Source organism: Boleophthalmus pectinirostris, unplaced genomic scaffold (genome assembly GCF_026225935.1).
Source record: "Boleophthalmus pectinirostris isolate CB_2022bp ecotype Guang Dong unplaced genomic scaffold, ASM2622593v1 HiC_scaffold_18, whole genome shotgun sequence".
Lineage (NCBI taxonomy): Eukaryota > Metazoa > Chordata > Actinopteri > Gobiiformes > Gobiidae > Boleophthalmus > Boleophthalmus pectinirostris.
In genome coordinates, this window is record NW_026571133.1 from 27,757,919 (window position 1) to 27,775,863 (window position 17,945).

Genomic DNA, 17,945 nt, shown 5'->3' on the forward strand with positions numbered 1-17,945 from the left:
AGTGAATGAATAATGCTGATTGAATAATGCTCTGTAAAGCATCTTTGGGGACAGAAAATGTCTGTGAAAGTGCTATATAAATAAAGACTGACAATCCTCCTATTAGGATTCAAAAAATGATTAAAACATACAGAGCCACACAGACAATTCTGAATAACACAGAAGAAGGACTCCTCCCACATTATATCTGCAGGAGGTGGAATAGTTTTGTTGCCTGACAGCTGCACATGCTGAATACTTGCATGTTGGAGCTCTTTCAGGTGCAGCATGGCTACATTTTTTTCACTTGTTATTCACACATGACCCCTAAGCCTCACTTAAATTATAGATGGATTTTCTGAGTGTTTTCACCTGGTTCATACCTTATATCCAACATACAGAAGGAGAGAGAGTCCATTTTGGAGCAAAGCAGTGTATGTTTTTGTGACTTGGCTCATGCTGACTTCTTCCTCTCTGTCTGATTGTGTGAAAATTGAGCCATATTGATTTCCCCAAACAACAGACAAATCCGCTGGCAGCTGTTATGAAGGTGATGACACAGGCCTTGTGGGGAGTCATTCATTTAGTGTTGTTCCAGATGACATATTGTTGTTGTTTTGAAAATTTGCTCTACATTCCTACAGTGCACAATATATGTTTTATGGTGTTTGTCACTTGTATCTCATGAAAATGTTACTGCTTTGTCTGGAATGTTCCATAGCAATGTATTTAAAAAAAACAAAAACAAAAAACAAAAACTTTCATTTATTCAATTACAGGTCTTTCACTGCCAAAACAGACCTGGTTTGATGGAGTCAATCACCTGTTTGTCTCCATGGAGCTAGCTAATTTGTATGCCATTTTGTGGATCATTCCAGGCAAAACGACAACATTTCCCTGGAGAAAAGAAGGTTTCAGACATCCACCACACATCTTACAAAGTGCACCTTTAAGGGACGGTATCCAATGGATAAAATTGATTTGCTTCTTATTCACAGTTATATTGTTACTAGACAAAATTCATTTCTTATATTATTATTATTAATGAATATCCTTTTGTTCACTTTCTGCTAACACTTTAAGCTGGGCTTACACTGTGCAAATTTCAGCTTCTCCATGCAGCTTTGTCGTACAATGTACATGGGGTTACTAGCTGTGATCACCTGCTCATGATGAATACACAATAGCTGATCATGCAGTCGCACAGATATCAGACATGTTTGCCGTGAGTTGTAGGGTCCGAGCGCTGCTGAAGTGTGTGCAGGTAAAATGCAGCTGCAGGCGGCATAAACACATCTCCTGTGGCTGAAGTGAGGCACGGACATGAACTGGAGCAATACAGTGCCTCTGACATGTCTCTGAACAAATGACCACACACACACACGAGCACCAGAAAAGTTTGGTGACAAAAGCCTCTGACTTTAAACACAGCAGTGCTGAAGTTAACAGTGCCAACAGTTTACTCATGTACTGTTTGGGCAGTTTAAACATGCGCATTTGAAAAGATAGAGGGGGTCACAAACATGCCCACAGCCCTGCACACAGCCCTCCTGTGGCTCAAGTCTCTCGCATAGTGTGAGCAGGTCTGTGTGTGTGTATGTATACAACCATCACTCTGTACAGAAGTCAGTGTATACAACTATCACTCTGTACAGTGTGAGGCCAGTGTATGAACATTGTTATAATATGTTCCTAAGGATGAAAGGAAGTAATACAAACAATAAATAATAATTTGCATTGTAGAACAAAAGTCACAAAATAAGTGGACACCAGGCAGAGCACAATGCAAGGTGGGCCCAGGCCAAACTCCGTAACACGCATCACTCCGTAGAGTGTGAGGTCAGTGAATACAACTACAACCACCACTCTGTTCAGTGTGCACACTCCCGTCGTGTCATGAGATTCATAGAAATGTCTTAAAATCATACACAATACATTGTGCAGGGTTATCCCAGCTTTAGGCTGAGCCATTTTGTAATTTTAATTTTATGTCTCAAACTTAAAATCAAATTATGAAACTGCCACATGTCTGTACCTATTGAGATATCATTTAGTTCTTCAGTATGGCAGTAAAACTTTCTATCTCCATGGAGACAAGCAGGTGACGCAGCTAGGTTATGTTACACATGTAATCTGTGGAGAGGAGACCCTACTCACTGTAAGAGTACATGCTTTTCAAGGGATTTTTGAGCGATAATCATATCTACTTAGCTTTTTCATTATAGGTATTTTAATGCCATACTGTGGAACCTTCCAGACAACACAATTGTATCTCCATGGACAAGCAGATAGTATACCTCCTACTGGAAATGTTACATAGTGCACCTTCAATAAAATCATTTTGCTCACATACTATTATTGCTTCTGTAGACACAAAATTCAATCAGTTACTCGGACACAGCACGTGCTGTCAAGGTGAGGCTAAGAGCAGGTGGCGGTTAAACTGTAGTGTGGATGAAAGTTATTTCAAGTATGTGACGTCAGATTAGATTTACCAAACATAATGTACAACTAGAATTAATTAGACATATCCCTACTTACTTCTAAACATGACAATTTAAATCTAAATACATTCGGCTAACTTACACAGAGAATAATGAGTGGTGTCTTGATGTTCATGTGTATATAAAAGCATACAGATTGGAGATCAGTGTGTATTTCAAGCACAAGTTATTCTTCATATTACGGTTGTATTTTTGAGAGAAAGTTTGAGTTTAAAGTGTAAATAGCTGTGAAGTGTCAAAAAGCGTCTTACCTGGAAACACATGATAAAGTGGATAAGAACATTTTCAATTATTTAGCACAATGGAATGGGCCTCATGGTACAAGTTATTATGTGCCCACTGTATGCAGGCTGCATTATGGAATTTCAGATAAGGTCATTTTTTATAATTGTATGTAGTAGTCCCAATAGATTGTTAATTAATTCTATAGGACCTGCCTGGTTTCATTATTTCATGACCTTTTCAATTATTTTCCTTTTGGGCTGCTGGGATATATAATCTATATATTTGATAAAGCACCTGAATCTAATCTAGTAACTCATTTAAACTCATTTAAATAATATGCTCTACAGTTATAAAAAAGTGTAAGAAGATATTGCATTGGATCTGGATGGTACATACAAGTAAAAGCACTGCACTGAAATGTACAATTTTAAAGTATCTGCACTTTACCCTTTATACTTATTTTACAGTGGATGCATTTTACTTTTACTGCATTTAAGAGAATGGACATTCTGTCAGTGCACATAATTCCATAATGGGCTGTAGTGTAGAAAGTTGTATCCATTTGGTTTGAGGGTTATTTTAGCACAGCCCTGGTGAGACCCTGCCTAAAGGTTTTGAGGTCAAGGTTTAGCTTAAGTCACCTCTCTGGGGGGGAATGAGTCTGATCTTGTGCGGGAAGTTGAGCGTTACCGACTAGATATAGTCGGCCTCACCTCCATGCGGAACTCAACTCCATGAGAGGGGTTGGACTCTCCATTTCTCTGGCGTTGCCTGCAGGGAGCGGCGAGCTGGTGTGGACCTTCTCATTGCCCCACAGCTCAGCTGCCACATGTTGGAGTTCACCACGGGGAAAGAGAGGGTTACGTCCCTGTGCCTTTTGGGTTGGTACAGGTATTTCACTGTGGTATTGACCTACGGGCCAAACAGCAGTGCAGAGTACCCAGCTTTCTTGGAATCCCTGAGAGGCCTACTAGACAGTGCACCAATTGGGGACTCAGTTGTTCTACTGGGTGACTTCAACGCCCACATAGGCAATGACAGTGACACCTGGAGAGAGATGATCGGGAAGAATGGCTTCCCTGACCTGAACCCCAGCGGTGTCCTGTGGCACCAGCACAGCCTAGACCAGTGGTAGATGATTGACTTTTTCTTCATGTCATCTGACCTTCGCGTGTCTTTGACACTCTGGTGAAGAGAGGGGCAGAACTGTCAACCAGTCAACACCTGGTGGTGAGTTGGTTCAGAAGGCTGAAGAGGAAGCCGGAAAGACATGGCAGACCCAGGGAATGCCTGGCAGAGCCCTTTGTAAGGGGAACCATCCACTCACACCTCCGGGAGGGCTTCTCTCAGATCCCAGAGGAGGCTGGGGTCTCGTTCTCTATTGTAGATGCGGTCACTTGTAGCTGTGGGTGGTTCCTGTTGTGACAGCAATCCCTGAATCCGATGGTGGATGACAGAAGTAAGGGATGCTGCCAGGCTAAAGAAGGAGTCCTATTGGGCCTTGTTGCCTTGAGGGACTCCTGAGGCAGTTGGCAGGTACCGACGGGCCAAGCATGCTGCGTGTGGTCGGCTGGGAGGAGTTCAGGGAGGCCATTGGGGAGGATTATCAGTCGGCCTCAAAGACATTTTGGCAAACCATTTGACATCTCAGGAGGTGGAAGCAGTGCTTCACCAACACTGTTTACAGTGCAAGTTTGGGGACCACAGGTTCTCATCTTTGCTGTTTGCAGATGATGTTGTCCTAATGGCTCCATCAAACCAGGTCCTGCAGCATGCACTGGGGCGGTGTGCTGTGATGAAAATCAGCTCCTCCAAATACAAAGCCATGCTGCTCGACCAGAAAAAGGTGGCTTGCCCTCTGTGTGTGAGTGGAGAGTACCTGCCTCAAGTGGAGTTTGAGACTTGTTCACAAGTGAGGGGAGGATGGAGCATGAGATTGACAGGCGGATCAGTGCAGAGTCAAGTACAAGTGGCCAAAATGAGTTTCCACCGCAGAGTGGCCGGGTGCTCCCTTAGAAATAGGAGGACAGCCGCACAGGATGAGCTCAGAGTAGAGCCGTTGCTCCTCCACGTCAAGAGGAGCCGTCTGAGGTAACTCGGGCATCTGTTCCGAATGCCTCCTGGATACCTCCTGGCAGGTCCCAACCGAAGGAGGTCCCAGGACATGCTGGAGAGACTATGGGCCGTATCTTGTCCCCAGTCTCCGCGCTGGCACAAGTGCGGGGTATGGAGTTCTAAACAGGAAGTGTGTCATGCCTGAATATCAGGTGGAATGGAGCAGACTGAGGGCGTGGTGTGGTGCATTCAGTGAATTGCCAGAATCGTAAAAATAAATATCAAACGAGTCCACTGAAAAACAACATGTAACATTCTCAAGGCTTCTTTTATTTGGAAATATATTGGGATAATAAATGCTTAACATTCATAACATATTCATGTGCTGTGCGGGAGCCATCCGGATGCCCTCTCGCAGCAGAACACAGCCCCTCGCCCGCTCCCTGTATCGGCTCTATAATTTGGTTTGATCTGGATCTGTACAAAAGCTGCTCATTCACATGAGGCAGTTTACAGCTATGTCCTAAGTGTGTTTTCCTACTCTATTTGCTGTTCTAATGCTGTCAGATTTTCCCACATTCTCACGGCTGGACTCTGCACGCGCATTCACTGACAGCTCGAGGCTGTGACAGCGGAGCAGACACACGTATCATACCTGTGCGCAAAGTGGTAAAATCTGAAACAATTATATGACAGTAAACATAGGCTCTTCCATAAACCACAAGACTTCAATCTGTGTGGTACCAAATGCACTGGACACCAGTGAGACGAGAATGTGAGCGGTCAGCGGCAGCAGAGGTGGACACTTGTACCACAGGTGAGTCCATGGGAGCGTCTGTGGGAGTAGATTGCGGGACAGACGGGAGCGGGAGCGAGAAAGCAGCGGGTCTGCTGTGGGATGGTTGATGCACGGGCTTAGAGCAGTGCACGTGCATGAGAGGGGCGCATGTCCACGCAGAGGGTTCGTAACACAAACCCAATCAGTTCCGTCATGGCCCACACAAAATTCTATATTCCTTGCACCTCTGCTGTTGTGTACTTGCATCACAGGGCTCCGGAGCTGTTTTATTGTCACATATATAACTTTTCCCCCACACTCCGCTTGCCGCCTGATAATGAGGCAAAGATTGCAGACTTTATCCACATGGGCGGTGCTTTTAAATGCCACAGCGGTCACAGATTGGTTCAGATGCTGTCACCATATATGTACTTGTACCAACCGACTCTAGCCTCCAGCAGTGAAGTACAGCCCCACCTGGACACGCCCACTTGTGCTAGAGCTAAAACTGGGAGCAAGATACTACCCTATGTCTCTTGGCTAGCCTGAGAACGCCTCGAGGTCCCCTTGGAGGAGCTGGAGGAAGAATCCAGGATGAAGGAAGTCTGGGAGTCCCTGCTCAGACTGTAGCCCCTGCGATCTGGCTCCGGATAAGCGGAAGAAAATGGATGGATGGCTCAGATTTAAGTAAACAAAAGGATATAAAAATGTACTAGAAAATATATGAACGAAAAATAAGCACAGTTCTTTTCCAAGGTCCACTACATTAACAGTATTTAAAATCTTTGTAAAATACTTTTCCCTCCCTAAGTACATATTTAAATGGTACTTCAGTACATATAGTAGATTTTTATGTGATTCTTATACTTTTTGTTTCTGTATCTGTACTTACACCTAACACACTACTTCCTCCACCACTGGTTAAATGGTAGATCACTAGGAATATCAGAAGCTGTAGTAGGACATTAGTGGAGTGTATACTGTTCTTGTGTCTGTTGGCAAGACACTTCACTCACCGTGTCTCCAGTGTCCAAGTGCACTGATGTATAAATTCAAGTGTGTTAATGAGAGTGAATGTGGAAAAATGTATGTAAATGATCCCATGGCTACAACGGGCCGTGTTTACAGCATGTATCTCATGTTTACAAACATACTCTGTCCACACATATAATACTGATGTTGATCAGAATTGCCTCAGTATGTTTTCTCATTCCTTACTATACACCTGCTTAGTTATGCTCATTTGGTTTTCCCTGTGTATCGAGAATGGGTCACATTAGGGGTTGGATTATTTATGAATGTTTGAAAAGCTTAAGCCAACATTTTCACAAGTGAAAATGAATGCAACCATTGATGACTTTCAATGCACAGATAAATATTATCAAACTCCATGTTTCACTTTTAACTGCTAAATGTTATGGGTAAGCATGTTCAGTGGTTGTGGTTGATGTAGCAGTTGTATAATATTCCAGACAGACAGCTGTAAACATAATGCCCATAGTGAATGAAAAATAATTGACTCCCAGACTTTGAAAAATCGAACAGGCACAAAGGAGACTTTTCACTCCCACTCACTTTTTCTACCTTGAAAAGAATTTGCTTTTAGTGCATCCCTCTCCCAGCCTAAAAAGGGCACCACTAAATATTTATCCAATCTTATGAAGTGATATGCTTAGATGTTCATGTTTTTATCATGAGCCGCCCACATAGCTGCAGTATAGTGGACTGCAATATTGAAGCACCTTTTAGCTACCTCCGGATATTGCATAAAACTGCTGGATCATTTGGAAGCAGATCAGATTTCTCTCTTTTTTTGCCTTTGCCAAACACAATGAAACAGTTCAATCATAAATAACTGTTTGTGGGTTTAAAAAATAAATATGGTAGTTTTGCACTTGAAATCTAAAGGTATATATGTTGACAATGCATTCTGTGAGTGTGTCCTTGGGCAAAACACATCTCTGCTCATTGCCTGTAAATGTCTTTAGCAATTGTGTGTGTATGAAAGTGTATGCTATATACGAATCATAATTATTATACACTTGTTTTTGCACTTAATTCCAGTTGCTATATTTTGTTGCTGTTCTTCACTTCTGTTTTTTTTTTTTTTTTTACTGAAGGCCGGACCATCTGGAGGCTAGATTATTTTCCAGATGGATTGGGTTTTTCCCCTCCAATTTCGTCAACCTCGCTGAAATCTTGCAACCTGATGAAATTTTTTTCCATGTTGACCCCAAGATCACTTTGCAATAGGAAGCCCTCAATCAAGAGCGTTTTCCATTTGTACAGGTGTGACCAAAAGCTAGCCAATTCATCCACTCACTCCTGCCCGTTGCACTTGTCATGTTGTTGATGCTGGTGTTGTGGGATTTTGTAAAAATTAAGGCTAAAATATTAACCCATTGATGGATCGGAAGGTGAGAAATAGCATTGTAAGTCGATAGAGCACAGACTTGAAACCATGGTAACAACGGTAGACTCTGTTAATACTATGTGAAGTGTTTCAACCTGGTGCAAATAAGCAATCTCCAACTGCTGTGCCAAAAGTGCTTGGATATATCTGAAATTTCTAAGATGAATTTGCTACTGCTGACACCTAGATTTGCTATGTACATTTGTCATGCAGATTTTTGTAAATGAATTTATTTGGGTCACACATGAAATATATATATATATATATATATATATATATATAATATATATATATATATATATATATATATATATATATATATGTGTACACACACAAATTTTTTCAAGATTAGTTTTGTGATTGATTAATTTAGCTTGAGTGCTCAGAAAGGTTTTAACCTACTGTACTGTACCGTAGCCCTTCCTTGTACTTAATTGATATTCTTGGAAGAGACTCCAAGTTTTATGTAAATGTTCATAAACAGAAAAACAGAAATTCTTCTGCTTACTACAGTGAAATACCACTTTGAAGAGCCAGGGCTGGTAAAATCAGTTCTACAGTTTTGAAAAAAGAAGTCAATGGACCTGTTTTAAGCCGACAGTTCTATGACCAACTGCATTTCACATCTAAAGCCTGTCACATCTGACTAGTGCCAGTGCTGTCCTGTATTTATAGAGCTCTGCTACAAATGAAAGAGGTGGGCCTGGGTCAAGAAGACACAGCATGATTAAACTAGTACATATTACATACATGATCAACTACTTATGGCTACAGATATACTTGATGACATTCAAAAACATTATCTTGGGTACAGTAGATGTTGTGACACATATATTTAGAAATAGTCAAATGTGTGCCACCTACTTTTGCATTTCGGACTGTTTGATGCACTTTCAGAGATAATTCCGGTCTTTTGATCTGGAGCCAGTATGGAGTTCATCTTGACACTTTGAGGGCAGTTGCATCTCTTAAAGCTCAAATGGAAATGTCAGGGCTTGTCATACATCTCTCCTCCCCCTCTCCAGGGTCCTTGTAAAACATGTGATTTCTGTAAACTTAAATGTGTGTGAGCGTGTGTGTGATCACGCTCACACATGTGTGTGTGTGTGTGCACATGTGTATGCGTGAGCATACACACAATATCACACCAGCTGAGGCTCCATGCCACTGCTGTGCGGGGACACATGGCAGCACATGACAGAACAGCTTGAAGAGTGCAACTCAAGTACTGCTGCAGCCAATGGTTACCATGTCTCTAATTACATGCTGAAGCAGCCCTTTTTCAACTGAGGAGTTTGTTTGTATTTTCCAAGGAAGAATGCAGCTTGTACTGTGGCGGCTCTGCTTTAGACTGAAAAGTACATTAATCCTACTGTCAGCGTGTACCAGGGAAAAAGAAAGAAGTAATCACAAACTTACTTTTAGCCTGACTCAACTTCTGTCTATGTCCTATTCACAGAGCACGACTGGCAATAACTCAACGGCATCCACTTGTGTTGCTCCAATCTGCCTGGCCCCCTCAATCCAACAATAGCTCAACATGCAATTTCAGCACTTTCTTTTCCACAAAGTCGTAGCACCAGCATCAAATGCCAGGATCATTTTCATGTGTAATTTATACTTTATAGTGAGAGCATCTGCACCAAACAACCTTTTTAAATATTGTTCGTAAAAAAAGAATCTCATCCGAAGTAAAGCAAATGTGTGAAGTACAGACTTTTCTCCTCAGGAGGTGTTAGCTACATATGCAGGCACCTTCCCTATAAATAGTTTTTGACAAATCTGTGTTCATGCTGTTATAATGTGGCTGCATGTGTAACCGTGGTGTCATTGAGCTTTTGTTCAGTTGAAACTCCATTGTCTATAACAAAACTATGTACTTAGAGACAATGGACAGTTGCCAAAAATGAATCCATGAAAAAAGAGAAGATGGCCTCCCTTGTCATTCCACAGATTTGTTAGAGAAGAGTTTTATGCGAAAAAAAAAAAAAGAATTGTGACCAGATAGCTATCTTGGCTACAGTTTTTCCACTCGGTTGTCGACAAAGAGCCCCTAAGGCAGCTGCAGTAACTGTTGCGGCCCATCAGCTGTGCAGCCCATCAGTTTTAAACATATACCGGGGATTAGACCAGGCAGGTTTGGACTAAAGAGAATGGAGTAATCTTCCAGTTCAAAGGTCTTCACTGGTAATTTAATACTCCCATTCAAGTAACACACTTTATTGCACCGATGGATTAAGTAATGATTATTTTGCGAAATTGTGGCCACACAATGGTCAATTAATCTTTAATGAAAGTGCAACTTATGAGGCGGAGCGTGGCACTGCAATAAGCAGGCAAGTGCTGGCCAAAGCATTTACAAGCCTCAGTTGTGGTCTCTAGCCACCATCTATCACAACGTAAAGCCAGCCCTTCTGGAGGGGACCTCATAAAAAGGCCAAAGCAACAGCAACACTTTCCATCTTTTAGTATTCACTCTGTGTTTAAATGCCTGTGTTCCCCAGTGCAAGGGTATGAAATACATTTGCAGCTGATGTGTGGTATGAGATTAAGTGCCATTCTCAGTTATTTATTTAGAGCCGGCCCAGAATGTGGGGTTGCAGGGAATTATGTGCACTGACAGAGCATGAAGTTGGAGGGTATCAAACAGCTGCACAAGAATTCCAATATGCTCTATTTTCATCAGAACTCCTTAATGATCACACGGTACCTCCCTATTCCAATTCCAGTCCTGTTCCCAACATCTGCCGCCCTCCCCACAAAATAGACTGGTGCTTCTGTCCTAATTATTGTCATCACCATTTCCTCTCTCTGCCATTCTAAACCACCTCTATAAACAAAATAGAAAGTATGATGGATTGAGTGATTAGAAGATAGGGCAGCTTACATTTGAGTTTGGTGTCTGCAGGGTTATGTAAAAAAGGTTAACAGCTGAGGAAGAAAAAATTATGATAAAAAAAAAAAAAAAAATGAAGGTCAGAATTTTATGTTGGAATTTGCTGTTTGACCACCCGGATGCAAATTTGCTGACTTGGCTGATGGTTAAAATCTCAGTAATGGGCTAATATACATGGAAAAATTAAATAATAATAATATTAAAAATAAAAAAATAAAAATTAATTAAAAAACTGCCTCCAAGTTCAATGTCTTCTCTGTCAGTACAAATTAACTAAGGTGATTTTTTTCTTCCACAACAGTGTCAGAAAATGTGTGTGCCAATTGTGCTCCAAAGAAGCTATTCTTAAATTACCTTCCTATTAGATAAGCATATAGATAATAACATATGGTTTGATATTTCTTTCAAAAACAGCGAATCCTCCTACCTGATAAGCTAAATAGTAGTAAGGCACTGGTTACATTTTATTTTTGTCTTTGTTTTTAGTATTTTGTCCATGTTGCTATCCTAACAACAAGTGTGTGTGCATGTTGGTATGCAGTGTTATTAGGAATATGAGGTATCCAGTGCAGGAGGGAGGAGGGCTGTTATTGTGCACCCGGCCGCTGGCACAGTCTCTGTCAGTGAGCAGCGTTGATCCGTGAACTTGCCATCTGGATTCTCCCACAAATCACATTAAAGTTTCAGGCCCAGGAATACATCAGGCTAAATGAATATTGTATCCTGGGGTCGCAGACAGGCCTGATGGAGAGAGAGCCCTGTGCACACATCTTGTCTGTGGTCAGATATGATCCATAGAAACTCTCTCCGGGCTCCTTCTGCCTGCACCCTGCTACACTGGCCGTGCTATTGATGAGCTGGGGAGTGAATGTCTATGCTGGGAATGGCATCATTATTTAGACTATGGTTCTGGGGGGCTATAATGTAACAGTGCAAGGGTGGTGTAAATGGTGCCCATCAAATAGATGCTTACATGACTCCAAACTCCCAAATGTACAGCAGTCTATTAGGGTCCAAGAAGAATAAGCAGATCCTGGGGTAAGTTGGTTTATAAAAAAACAAACAAAACACTGCTTTAAGTGTGAGCAAAAATGTCTGAATTTCAATATACCGTGATAGTAAATTTGATGATACAGTATTGTTATTGTAGGCTGCTGTATCAGTTTATTGCTAAGAGTATTTTTTGGTATCTTTTTAAAAAATGTTGTAACCACACTATAATGTATTGCTTATTTAGAGGAAAGAAACTTGTTTATGCAATACACAGGCATGTTCACTGTTTTGATTATTAAAATAGATGCATTTCTTTGCACGAGTAATGGAGAGCTTTTGTGTTAAAAACAGCAATGTATGACAGAATATCATGCTCAATATATTAAGTATTGCGCTTACGGACATATTGTGATGATATTGTATCGTGAGCTGTGTATCGTATCGAATCATGAGGGACCCTGTGATTCCCAGTCCAACTGCTGATTGTAGAGACGGAAAATTAAGAGTCATTGACGGAATCATTGATAGCTCACTAAAATATGCAATATTAAAATGAACAAAGCAACTTATTGTAGGCCTAATAATGCAACAGTTGATACCTATTAAAATATAATTGAGGAAAAAGGAATTTGGGTCTGTGTACCATTTGTTCTTTTGAATTTCAATTAAGAATGAAAAACAATAAAATGGGAAAACAGTTTGTTATATCATTTCGTTTTAGTGTCAAACAAAAAAAAAAAAAACTGATTTCAACCTCTATTTACAATATTTTATTTAAAGTTCATTTCAAATAACACCAATCAAAAAACAGTGATCATGCCTTTTTCAATTTTGATCTTTTATTCTCTCTGGTTTATATTTCCCCCAGAAGTTATGCTTAGCGTGCCAGGTGTGAATGCAGTGTTCACTGAACAAAGGAGAGTTTATCGCCTCGCTGCTACCTGTTTCTCATCATGGAGTTCAACAGCTACTTTCTAGGATGCAAAAGTAAATGCGTTGCTATAAAAAAAGAGATATGTTTGTCCACAAAATGAGCCAACTCTGCATCAGTAACCAATCAATTGTGTCTTAGATTGTGTTTTTCACAAAATCTTCAAATACTCATTTCTGAGTACATCTTAATTCCATTTTGCTTCAATGGGGCGAAAATTTCCCTGTGTGTCTTTCACCCATTTGATGTATTTATAGCATGGATCTCGATGGCAGCCATGGTGGCCGATAACTTCCACTGATACAGACAAGCATCTAAAAACTTAAAAATACACACTAGGCAGCGTAGCAGCATGACTTCTGGGGCATATAAACCAGAAAGAATAAAATATCAAAAGTGAAATAGGCACAATGACTGTTTTTTGAAAAAAAAAAACTTAAATATTGGAAACAGAGGTCAAAATCAGTTTTTTTTTTGTTTTGTTTTTACATTAAAACAGAATAATGAAATAACAAACTGTTTCCCCATTTTATTGTTTTTCATTCTTAATTGAAATTCAAAAGAACAAATGGTACATGGACCAATTTGGTGAGGAGAGCGCGCCCTTTGCATCTTGAGTTCAACAACAGCAAAATGAAAGGACTATGACTTCTTTTAATATTTAAGTTAAGAAACCATGTACTCATATTATCATAATTACACACTGTATGCAGTCATCAAGTTTCTGTGGAAGTGCTTCAAAATTAGAATTACTTGTGCAAATTCTATGCTTACTTAAGCTTTTATTTTGGCTACATTATGTTGATTTTTGCGTAAATGGTTTCCTGTTTTCACCTTTGGCTGAAAATAATAAGTGGAGAAATAATGCAATCATTCATCATTCAATAACATGTTCTGTTCTGGTTTGTGGCTGCATATTTTCTGCTGAAGCACCATTTGCGCTCCAGTAAAAGCTATTAAGAAAATATTGCCTCACCAAGACACTGTTTCATACAAGAAGGAAAAATCTATTTAGTTCTTTTCCAATCCAGTGGCTTGTGGAGCTCGGGTTTATTCTGCGGGCCTGGACTGAAAAAAGGGCCATAATGTTAGCCATCCAATCTTCAATTCTATGCAATGCCCCGTGTGAGATATGGATTGCCCGGTAGGCCAAAAGACATAATTTCTCCTCCAAAGTATACTTTTCCCACCAGCCAGCTACTTATAGCACACTCTATTATCCAATTTGTGTCTGTGACTATAAGGAGTACATTAACAATACAACTACTTAATATAATATGGTGGTACCTTACAAGAAATGAAAACCATATCACAACATTCACAAGGGGCCCAAGGGGTGTAAAGTGATGTCATAGTTGTAGGTGTCATGTGGGTGCCATTGTACCGTTGAGTTGTGGTGTGTGTGTTTATCTTGGGCACGCAGAGGAGAGGAGGATCTGAGCACTGCAGTCCTTAGTCCCCAAAACCTTCTTGTGTCATGCTTCAATGTTAAAATTATAACACGGACCTTTCACAAAATACACTGTCCACTCATGCTGGTGAAAATATCCAATACAATGTAGTAAAACTTCTTTACGTTCCACTGATTATAAGTGTACACTTCCCGCGGCTCTTCCACAATAAAGGTCTCTGTTTATTCCCCCTGCAGAACAAGTCTTATTGTGAAAGTGTCAGATAGTGACAGAGCAATACCACTGAATTTGACATGAGAGCAGCAGAGCCGCAGCTTTCTTGTTATGAATGCTGATGGATGACTAGGACATCTCTCATAATGCTACTGACAGAAGACATAAGACAAAGGATTTAGTTTTTGAACATTGAGCAAAAAAAGATAAAAAAACAAAACAAAACATTTCTTGTCATGATGCAACATTAGAGTCCAAACTGGACTTTTTTTCACTCATAGTCCAAAATAGGGCACTGGGTGTTGAAAGCTTGTGGATAAGAAATGGCAAGTTTTTTCTTTTTAAACAACAGGATTAATTCTCTTTTGCATTCTTTCAGGACTCCAGGTGATTTTCCCAGACTACCTACAGGAGAAGTTTGTCCAGTCCGCTCTGAGCTACATCATGTGCAATGGTGAGGGCGAGTACCTGTGCCGGAACAACCAGTGTATCTGCCAGTGTACGGATGAGTACCCACAATGCAACTGTCCCATAACCGACATCAAGATAATGGAGAACACCCTGGTGGCCATGTCTGAGACTTGGGCCTCTTCATACAAAGACTTTGAAAACTCTGGTGAGTTTTGATAACACTCGCAATGAATTCAACATTTTAAAGAAGGATTTGTCCCTTGTCTAGTTCTCTTGGTATGACTTGCAGTAACACTGTCACTGTCAAATGTACTTCCATGTCAGTCTTCAGCCGTTTCTTAACACGTCTCTGGTTTGAACCTGGTTTTCCTAATGCTAACTAGTTAAAACACTGCTGTACACACAGCTCTGATGAAACAAAGCAAGCTCATCTCTACAGCACAGGCCCATGTTGAAAAGTCAGGTTACACTGTGAGGCCTCTAATCTCCAGATAAGGTGTTCAGGTGACATGAGATAAGGCTTATTTAAGGGGCTAGCTGGACTTTAAGCTGCATTAGAAAAAGAACAGCAGATCTTTTAAAAGACCACGATGATCAGTGATTATGAGGGACACATTTTTGCAAAGGATGCTGCGATAAAACAGCAGGAAGGTTTAAACTGCCATCTGTGAAATCCGGGGTGGGGAGAATCTCTTCAATTCTAAACACGAGGAGGAGATAGAATCTGGCTCCTTTGAAGCAGAATAAAAAGGGGAAGGGTCTGACATGTTGTGGAGGAGATGGAAACATTTCTGACATTTCTTTGCTATGGCTAGAAAAGAACTCTGCTGTGGTGCATACTTTTGTTTTTACAAGGTCGCACATGCTTTCGTAACAACAAAGGCTATTTTATTCTTTAGAAATATTTTATTATAATCATGATCATGACCCAACATGAATAAAACGGCATACTTGGAGCATTGCATCTCACTATTGTAATGCAGTTCATATTCTCTCTGACCACTGACATTAAAGTGAATACACACAATCACTTCTTCACGGTCCCTGTAAGTGATTGCAATACATAACAACAAGAGAATATTTTTTTCAAGTAAATTAATTTGAAGCATATATAGTGTGTATTTGAACATATACTGCAGAAGAATATGAGAGAGCATACCCATGTAATTCTTATTGGAAAGAAAAGGCTGGTGATCAAAGACAAACTAAACCTGAAAAGCACAGTTTGAATTGAATTATACAGAACAGATTTGCCCTTGAAAGTACAACCTATATATTTTAATGAAGTGTTTCTGTGGTCTTTTACTCCCTGTCCCTTGTCACATGTGACACAGATGAGTTCAAGTCCTTTCTGAAGAGGATGCCCTCCACTCACTTCCTGCCCATCAGCAGCGTGCATCTGCTCTGGGGCAGTGACTGGGACCTGCAGGCTCGCTACAGGCTACTTCAGAGCTCCCTGGAGATCCAGAGGCTCAAAATCCACCGAACTGCCCGCAAGCTGTTTAGTCTGAGCATCCGCTGTCACCACAACCCTAACCACCAGATGCCTAGGGAGAGGTGAGTGTGACATCTAACTGCAGCCTTCGCATGGAAAAGATAAGAAAACCAAAATGAAGTCACTATTTATTATAAAGTCTGGTGCAGTCAGACTAAACCTAAACAATGTTAAGCCAACACAAAAGAACTGACAGAGCCTTCTCATAATATTAGAGTAGGTTAGTTGTGATAGTTCTGTTTGTATGGCCAAACCTGTTTTTGTATCATAATAATGTCCAAACTATGTCCTGTAATAACCATCCAAGTATCACAGGGCATCTCTCCATGGTGCTCAATCCAACTGTTGCCCTGTTCTTCAAATGTCAAACCTTTTTCCACAAGGGACCAGGTTTTCCTGCTTTTGATCATTCTACAGAATCACACGACATTTTCCCAGCTGTGTCATTTGGAAGCTATGCTAATTCTGCTTTAAGTCTGGCCATTTAGAACTTTTGATGAAAAATGTGAGGTGACACCATATTTAGTCATGCCTTGTTAAAACACACAGAGAATTTACCACATGATTAATAATTTCTTCAACTACTCATTTTCTCAAGAATTTACAAGAGCACATCAGAGCTAGTATCACCCTTATGATGTGTAAAAGATACTAAAAATGAACTAAAGAAGACAATTTCAAAACCTGTTTTACATTAAATCCTCAACCCAATAATATAGCTAAACAGTGTGCTATTTCTTGCCATACCTTGACACTTGGAGACTGAACTAAAACAATTTTATCCATGATATAGTATTTGCACTTATGGTTGCGTTGTTGGTGTCCATCGTGTAGACTTAGTGCTGAGCTTTGCACATGCCCAAAGCACTCTGGCTCACTCCTGTGCTCCATTCTGCCGTCGGAGGGGGGGTTCGTCTTGATAGGTCAGTGCACACGTCTTGTCACCACCTCCTGGAAAGGCAGCTTAAGAGCCTCGCTGCCAATGTGTGTCGTGATGTCAGCCTTAGCTGGAAAGCGAATAGAAAATATGCAAAGTTCCTACCTGCCACCACTTGAAAGAGTTTTAAATATTTCTGGAAATAGCTGCCACTGTATAGATGGAGACACAAATCCATGAAGTATTCATATAAAAGCTCTAAAAATGAAAAGTTGTCATCTGTCTGAGTGAGAAAAGAGAGGCGTGTTTGTGTGTGAGCTGGCACAGGTTGGTACTGAAGTGTTATCAAAGAGCTGCAGTGTGTGCTGCTCTTCCAACAAGTATGCATCAAGGGCGTCTGATGGCTCCAGAAATAATGGTGCCCTGTTTGTTTGTTTGCCTGTGTGCAACACATTCACTGCCAATGAAGGACCTATTTGTTTCCATTCATGCTTAAGTAGCTTCAGGTAACAGCCCTATTTTGCTTCTTTTTCATTTCTTTCTTTTATTTTTTATTGATTATTAAGGGCAGAAAAAAAATCATTGTATTTTGAATTAAATTGTAAAAGTCGTATGTTAAACAAAATGTATTTGTTTGAAACCATGTTAGAAAGTTAAACATACCTAGAGTTGTGTTTTGTTACGGTCACATATGTTTGAGTAATTCTTGATAATTAGTATGTCTACATCTCCTAAGCTCAAAATGCTCTCGTGATGTCATGAA

The 17,945-nt window shown here is 40.5% G+C and overlaps 1 protein-coding gene across 1 annotated transcript in view; it reads left to right on the forward strand.

The window, feature by feature from the left end:
• The window catches only part of brinp1 (bone morphogenetic protein/retinoic acid inducible neural-specific 1), a 104,152-nt gene that overhangs the window by 80,100 nt on the left and 6,107 nt on the right, over window positions 1-17,945 (forward strand). Inside the window, exons 6-7 of the mRNA XM_055153705.1 lie at window positions 14,779-15,015; window positions 16,145-16,367. Coding sequence (XP_055009680.1) covers window positions 14,779-15,015; window positions 16,145-16,367 — 460 coding nt within the window. The remainder of the gene's footprint in view (window positions 1-14,778; window positions 15,016-16,144; window positions 16,368-17,945) is intronic.